Source organism: Eurytemora carolleeae, unplaced genomic scaffold, assembly GCF_000591075.1.
Source record: "Eurytemora carolleeae unplaced genomic scaffold, Eaff_2.0 scaffold1619, whole genome shotgun sequence".
NCBI classification, from domain to species: domain Eukaryota; kingdom Metazoa; phylum Arthropoda; class Copepoda; order Calanoida; family Temoridae; genus Eurytemora; species Eurytemora carolleeae.
In genome coordinates, this window is record NW_019397549.1 from 48888 (window position 1) to 57651 (window position 8764).

Here is an 8764-nt window from a genome sequence, read left to right on the forward strand (position 1 = left end):
GTTTATTGCTAAAATAAATGTATCTGTATACAGATAGAGTTTACAATCACAAAATTGATGATTATATTAACAGTACAAGTATAAAGCAATTAGGTGGAAAATAGCTCTTGGCTGTTTTGATTATTTTTTCCACCTAATGTTAGTAATAATAACAAAATATTTCAATTAAATAGATTTAAGGAGAACGATTAGAGAACTTGCGTAAAATTCATGAAACATTGGTTTATTTTGGGGATAAATGAAAGGTCAGGAAATGTTAATATAAGATAAGATAAGATAAGATAACGTTTATTGCTAAAATAAATGTATCTGTATACAGATAGAGTTTACAATCACAAAATTGATGATTATATTAACAGTACAAGTATAAAGCAATTAGGTGGAAAATAGCTCTTGGCTGTTTTGATTATTTTTTCCACCTAATTTTAATAATGATAACAAAACATTTCAATTAAGTAGATTTAAGGAGAACTATTAGTGATCAGGGTGCGTTTTAATCTTAAGAAAAATATTTTATACATTAATTAGAATAACTAGAGTTTAAAGTAATTTTCTGACATGTACACAACAAATATGATGATTGTAAACCCTATCTACTCCTTCGACTTCTGCCTGTTTAAAGTGTAAAGTTTCCTTAGGTTTTCTAGCTATCAGTGTCTTGTAATACTATGCATATATCAACCTACAAGGGGGGTATTACTAATTTTCGGGATTTTAAACTTTTACAATTTTTTCCTTTTAGAATATTATGAAAAAAAATTTAAGTTTTATTATTGAAAATCTGCAAAATCATTTCACCCCACTCTCCCATCATCTTCTTAAACTAATATGCATTGCTCTTATGTTTTTGTTCAGTCTTATCTATCTATCTATCGTCGGGATATAATATATATCTACTTTCGTATCTATCTATCCCTCTATCTATCTATCTATCTACCCCCCCTGGTTCAAAGTTCAGGTTTCACTAGAAAACGAATAAAAAACAGATTGAACATTTTTCCCACTTTTTCGTTCTTCAAATCTTCTTTGGCGGCGTATTTCTTTCTTTCTTCTCTCTTTCTTTCTTTCTATATTTCTTTCTTTCTTCTTTCTTTCTTTCAATATTTCTTTCTTCCTTTTCATATTTCTTTCTTTCTTTTTTCTTCTTTCTATATTTCTTTCTTTCTTCTTTCTTTCTTTAATTCTATAGTTCTTTCTTTCTTCTTGCTTTCTTTAATTCTTTCTATATTTCTTTTATAATTCTTTCTTTAATTTAATATAATTAGACGACATGAGTTTTCATCAATCTATTCATCAATATATTCATCTATCTATCCATATATTTAATATAATTAGACGACATGGGTTTTCGTCAATTTATTCATCTATCTATCCATATATTTAATATAATTAGACGACATGAGTTTTCATCAATATATTCTGTATCTATCCATATATCTAATATAATTAGACGACATGGGTTTTCATCATTCTATTCGTCAATATATTCATCTATCTATCCATCTATCTATCTATCTATTCATCAATACATCTATCCATCTATCTATCTAAGCTTAAAGGGACTGTGTATAGATGTAATTTAAAGTCATCCTTCATTTGTAGAGTGATAGTTCGGATTCATAACTGTACTCTTCAAATACGTTTGAGTAAAAATAGTACTATAAAAAGAAGGTTTCTAAATTCCGTAGACGGTTCTTTTACACTTAAGCATTCATTTGGCTTAAATCCAGAATTTTACTACTCGTAAAGCTAATGTATTGAAATATACTGAAATCTATTTCTTAATATTTAATTTGAAAATAAATGTAGTCTGTTTCTGTGATAACCTATTTTTTAAACAATATACACAGTTCACATTGTAGAAATATAAGATATAATAGGCTTTGCTTCATATAAGATAATAAATATGAAATATATAAGATAATATATATATTTCTCGTCTGGGTCTATAATTGACAATAAACTAGCAAAACTACCGACTCCTAATTATCCACTATTACTCTAATTAACTTTAATTACCCCTACCTACCTATCTATCTATCTACCTCTTCATCCATCTATATATATATATCTATCTATCTATCTATCTATCTTTTTATCTAACTATCTATCTTTTGATCCATCTATTTATCTATCTTTTCATTCTATTTTATCTATCTATGTATCCATTTTTCCATTCATATATTTAGCATATCTATCTATCTTCTATCTTTTTATCTACTTTATCTACATTTATCTATCTATATCTATTATAATATATCTATCCATCTTTTCATTCATCTATCTATATCTATCATAATATATCTCTCCTTCTTTTCATTCATCTATCTATATCTACCATAATATATCTATCCTTCTTTTTATTCATCTATCTATATCTATCATAATATATCTATCCTTCTTTTTATTCATCTATCTGCCTACTTTTCGTCTATCCATATTTCTTCCTATCTTTCTTTCATATGTATCAATTTTCAAACATCTATCTATCCATTTATCTATCTTTCTATTTATCTATCTATCTTTCTTTTCAAATATCCATCTATCAATCCATCTATCTATCAATGTGCCTGCTNGTCTAACATCATGAAGTTATTTCTAATTATTTTTATTTTCAATTTTTAATTAATTCTAAAACAAATTTTCAGAATAATTTTTTTTTTAATTTCTTGTATTTTATTGGCATCAGATCAACACTTGAAGGCCACTAAAGCGGAATTTGTTGATCACATGATTTCTTAAACCCCGATGTCGAGAATTTACAAACAGGGGAAATCATGCTTTAGAGATTTTCTTAGTTTTTTTGTGTATTTTTGTTTGAAAGGGTCAGGGGCGGTGAAAATAAGTTTTGAAAGATAATTATTTTTGTAAACATATTACCCCTGTTCTTGGACATTAACATTACTTTCAGATATTTCAAACCTCTAAAATTTTAACCTGATAAAAAGTTTGTAATTGAATTGATACATTGATCGTTAATTAGGAAAAGGAATTCAAAAAATCAGATTTTTTTTATTGAAAACTTAAAAATAAAACATTGGCTAATCATTTTTAAAATATTCCAGTTATCGTTAGTGATGTAATCCCAATAAAAAATTTTGAAATTTTTTATTTTATTTATATCAAACTGGCTTAGAAAACTGTCTTTGCCTGGAAACTAAAATTTCTCTGTTAGAGTCAATCAACTCAACCTAGAATTTTCTTGGAAATTTTTCTTGGTTCAACCGAGTTTACCATCAAACTTTATATATCATATCATGAAAAAAATTTATAAATCTTTAATTTTAATTTAATTTTTATAATTTTTTTGTTTAGGTTGGAAATGTATCCCCTGAGTCCCTGGGGTACTTGAATAGAGTCCGACAGCGGAACTCCCTGGGCCCTAGCAGGGACGGTTCCAACTTCGCCGTCGTACATTGTACAGGATATATTAAAAACTGGCCCCCACAGGTATACATTCATTTATACATTCATACATCTATCTAACTATCTAGACTATCTTTGTATCCTAATAGCGTATCTTTCTATATTTATTCTATATTTATAAATCCAACTTTCTACTTGTAACTTTATGTATCTATTTTCCTAATCTATTTTATATCTATCTATCTATCTATCTATCTATCTATTTATATATCTATATCTGTCTATCTAGGGTATCCAGATGGATAGAAGTGGTGAGGATGAGCTCCATGCCTCTAGTTCATGTTGTCTGGTTGCTATAGGTCGTCTTCAGGTAAACGCAGTTTGTGTTTTGCTATAGGTCGTCATCAGGTAAACACAGTTTGTTTTTTGCTATAGGTTGTCTTCAGGTAAACACAGTTTGTTTTTTGCTATAGGTCGTCTTCAGGTAAACACAGTTTGTTATAGGTCGTCTTCAGGTAAACACAGTTTGTTATAGGGCGTCTTCAGGTAAACACAGTTTGTTATAGGTCGTCTTGAGGTAAACACAGTTTGCTATAGGTCGTCTTCAGGTAAACACAGTTGGTTATAGGTCGTCTTCAGGTAAACACAGTTTGTTATAGGTCGTCTTCAGGTANTTTGATGAAACCCCTGGTCTAGAAATGTAATAAATTTCATTTTCCTTTCAGATTTTCCTAAAAAATCAAATTTTAGCGATAAAACCTTCAAAAGCAATCTTTATTAATTACTATTAAACTGGAGATTTTTTACATTATGCATTTCTTTTCATTCACTGCCCTTAATCGTATTCTCCTAGATTAATTCTTTCTTTTTCATTTTTGTCAGAATTCAGATAATAAGAATCAAATATAGTTGTCAGCATATATATCAATACAGTGATATCATACAATATCAGTTGGTAATTCATTGGTGTGTACACTCGTCCACTTTTTGCTTTGTATCATTTCAGTATCGGAAACTGGATTGATATTTAATTGAATATATATAAGCTATATTTACATATGCGTTTAGGTCACCTCAAGCCCCAACGCGAGTGACTTGAACAACGCTGAGAGCGCGCACGAGTTTGTATCCCGGCACGCGCTCGATGGCAAGTTTACGTTCGTGGACCACAGGATCATCAACATTATGGGGTTCTCACCCCCGGAGCTACTCGGCAAGTCCTGCTTCGACCTTATCCATACCGAGGACCAGTCCCACATGAAGGATAGCTTCGAGCAGGTTAGTTCACAAAAATGTTCCCAGAACGTTATATTAGGTAATCCAACGTGCTGTTGAAGAACAATTTCAAGCAGGATTTAAAGGGACTGTTCTCGAAAAATATAAAAGGGTGTAGATTGTGAATTGCCATCCAAAGTTTGAGAGAAGAGAGTTTCATACAATCCGTCCACCATGGACGCCGAAAAACTTTCTGTCGGTGCTGCACGGTTAAAAGGAGATTGCGATAAGTTCGATATTTTAAAACATTGGTGGAGAAATATCTAATATTTTCACATTTATTTTTAAAGGAAAATATAGTTTCATGAAATTGTTCTGACATCTGGTAGTTGAACTTTTAAATAATTGCTTTAGTATAATGCATGGGAACGTACATTTTTTTATAAGAAATAATTTTGTTCTTAATATTGAATGGTATTTTGAAATTGACATGGGCATAATCTTAAAATAGGTTATTTTACAAATTTATGATTAATTTAAAGGGACTGTCATTGTAATTTCATGTGACTCCCAATGCTTAAAGATTTTTTAAAGATTCAAACATGGATATCAAAAACATTCTGGATTAGACAAAGTTTAAAAAGTTGCCGTTTTGCATCGGACATACAACTCTAAAGTAAAAAGTCACTAAAACATTCCCTTTAATAATATTTTATCATTTTTATTTTTTCTTGTTTTTTAGGTGATCAAAATGAAGGGCCAAGTGTTTACCTTTATGTACAGGTAAACATATTTTATTATTATTCTTTTACATTAGAAGCTTTTTACCACTCATGAACCGAAAAAATGTTCTTTTTTTAAAAGACCAAAAGATATATTAAACATTTTTCACAAAAAAATTTAATTGTGTTTTTTTCATAGTTTCTTTTGGTGAAGGATTGAGTTGATTTATTAATATTTTTTTCGCGTAGATTTCGAGCAAAGAACGGCGAATGGGTTTGGCTCCGTACTTCCGCCTTCACCTTTGTTAATCCATATACTGACGAGATAGAGTACATTGTGTGTACCAACAGTCCCGCCAAATCTACCGGTGTAACCGCCGCGGCTGAACCGCTTTCCAATTCTGATTACCGCCACGCCGCTGCAGCTCCTGCCGCCGGCGGGTTAGACTATAGTATTCCGGGTGGACGTCAGGATATGTACGGCGGGCAGGCGGGTGTTTATAGTTATGATCCTACTCCATCACCGGTAGGATACGGGTCACCGGGTCAAGGACTTCAACCGGTTGGAGGAGGAAGAGGAAGTGTAGGGAAGGCAAGTGGTTCACCTACTCCGCCACAGTCTGCCTGGCCCCAACCCGGATCCACACCTGGCCCGGAAACCTACCCCTACGGCGGAATGTCTCCGTCCCGAAGTCCTGGTGGCGGATATGTCCGCCCTGGTGTCGCTGCAGTTCCACCTCCGGGAATGTGGCAGTGGCAGAACAATAACGGGGCGGGGGAACTGAGTGCCACGCCTACAACAGAGAGTGTAGATATGCTGGGCATGCTTGGTCACGCCCAGCCATCTTATGAAACTCTTGGTTCTATGTTTACGGGGCAATATCAATAGTTGGGCCACGCCCCCATCTAGCTAGTAGCAGTGTGTTCTAGTGACAAATAATATATTTAGTAACATAAATATTAAAACATAACATTCATGGAAACGGCAGACCGCACTTTGCAGGAGAAATCTGCGAAATCGTGAAAACGGCGGGAAAATTTAATTTGGCGGATTCCCGGAAACTGGACAAAATGGCGTCGGAATTGTCACGAAAGTCGATTTAAAGTTTTGAAATTGTAATATTTAAACCGCTGAAATGTTCTGTGAGAAAATAATTTTTAATCTGTTTGTAAAAACACGAATTAATTGCTGGCAGCTTCCGCCAAGCACCATCATTGTGTTATTTCTTATTTCTGTACAGCTGTACATCCTTCGCCAGTCAATAAGACTATGTACAAAGATTATGTACAGTTTGTTTACTCCTAAAGTTGGTTCTTATTTATTTGATTTTAGAAAAATATTAAGTTCTGAATTAAAAGTAAATGTTCTAGTTTTATCTCTATACCGTCATAAGAATGGATTAGAGCAGAGAATAATCAATACCCCCTCCCCCTTTCTCCTAACTCCCCTCCCCCTCTTCCTTCTCTTGTCTCGTCAACTCTTTGAATGTTGAGAAAGATAAAGATTTTCTAAAAACTATTAAAAGTCATGATGGTTTCCTCTGTTTCAGGGCAAAATTCTGCTCCCGCAAAATAAAAAAAGTTAAGTTTTTTCAAGGTTAAAACACATTTTGATTTTGAATAAAATTGTGAGGTTTACTCAACCCTTGGCCAGGTGAACTTTAGTAGACAAAAACCGCTATATAAGCGAACATACTGTCCGATAATGTTTTAAGCTTTTTAGATTTTTCATTTCAAGCTATTATTTTTCAACATTTAGACCTTTAACGAAAAGAAGCTTAATTTATTTTGCAATATTTGCACGAAATCTAAAAATCTTTAAAATGTTATCGGAACCTCTTCTTAATTTCTCGACAAATTTCCACATTATACTCGGGGTTATGATGTTAGGACATTTAGAAAAATTTACAAACAATTTTTTTCTCCACAAATATCATCTAAAGCTGTTATCACGAAATTTCCGGAAACGGGGGGGGGGGATGGGCGTGGTACTCCGGAGGGGCGTATTTTTTATTCTCTTTTATTGTAGTGTCAGTAAATATCAATGAGAAATAAAAACGAACATATCCTTAGTAATTTTACGCAAAATTTACGCTCTTTCGAAGCCTTGTCTTTTTTTATGTATTTTGTGATTCTTGAGACATTGTGTGTTTCGATGAAATTTAGTGATATTATTCAGATATTAAATATTAACGGAGAGTAGAAAAATGCACTTTTTAATTCTTCCTTTTTTCGTATTCTCACCGCTGCGGTGCGTTTTATTTGTTGTTTTTTTTCAGTGGTAATTTTGTTCTAGTTATTTAATTGTTCTGTATCAAAGGTATACTTTTTAGACCTCATCCCGACTACCAGAGAAATTTGATTTCTAAAATTAAAGGCTCGGATGAGATTTAAAATATATATTTTTGTTCCAAAAATGCCAGGAATACGTATTCTCTGTATACATCCTCCAGCGTATATTTCTATTTCAAAAATAAATAATTACAACCTCAAATTTTCTTGATATAAATTGTTTTCTTCCGATATAGTTCACCTTTTCCCACTAACCATAGGTCTTAAAGGAAGTGTTCGCGAAAAATTAAAGCTGATCACTACTAATCTTACTTCTATCTGTTGCGTCTATATGAAGAACATTGTTAAAAACGACTTATACTGAAGAACGTAGCACTAATAGCGTTAGTTCAATTGAACCTTTTTTGTTCATTCCCACCACAATATGTTCAATGGAGCTATATGATTAAATGAACCGAATTCCGCTAGAATTTGAAAAAAAGTAGTTCTCAACGTGCTTAAAAACCCCTCCACGTGGATTTTATTTTGATTGAACAATCAATTGTTCAGTCGCACTAAAGTGCGAATGAACGTTAGTACGAACGTACGTTAGTCCGATCAATCATTAGTGCAAACGATATTTCACCGCGATTATTTTTCGCCGTAAGCCTATACCCCCTTACATTTTTCGGGAACACTCCCTACCCCCCCTGGACAAATTCCTGAATACGCCCCTGGCTGAGCTTTGCCTAGTAACTTATCTTTTAAACCAACTCTTCTGAGAACATTTCCGTAGTTCTGCCGAAAAAGTGTAATCAGTCCCATTTCAATTAATAAGAGTTTTTAATTACTATCTGACAATTTGCTTTCTGAGAACATAAAATAACCAAATATTACTTGGAGCGCAAATTCGACCTTCAAAACTCTTACTTTGGGGGTGGATACGTTTTCAGAATTAGTTTTTTTAATTATTAAATAACGACAACGAAAAATAAAGTAAAAATTATACAGTAGTCTAATTAGATGGTTAGGAACATATTTCTCAAAAGAAATTTGTCAATAAATCAATGCTAAAATCGATTATTTCGTTTTCATTATTATATTGAATGTCTTATTTTCTTTGAATTTATTCGCAAATTTCTTCAAATTCTTCAAATGTCGTCTTTTCAATAATAATTCTAGAAGAAAAT

General features: G+C 32.4%; 1 protein-coding gene across 1 annotated transcript in view; it reads left to right on the plus strand.

Annotated features, from left to right (window-relative positions):
- Positions 1-7797, plus strand: part of LOC111714860 (aryl hydrocarbon receptor nuclear translocator homolog) — a gene marked incomplete in the record, with an annotated part of 16984 nt that extends 9187 nt beyond the window's left edge. Inside the window, 5 exon segments of the mRNA XM_023490070.1 lie at positions 3316-3450; positions 3656-3736; positions 4435-4644; positions 5324-5364; positions 5553-7797. Coding sequence (XP_023345838.1) covers positions 3316-3450; positions 3656-3736; positions 4435-4644; positions 5324-5364; positions 5553-6192 — 1107 coding nt within the window.
- Between the last annotated feature and the right edge of the window lie 967 nt (positions 7798-8764).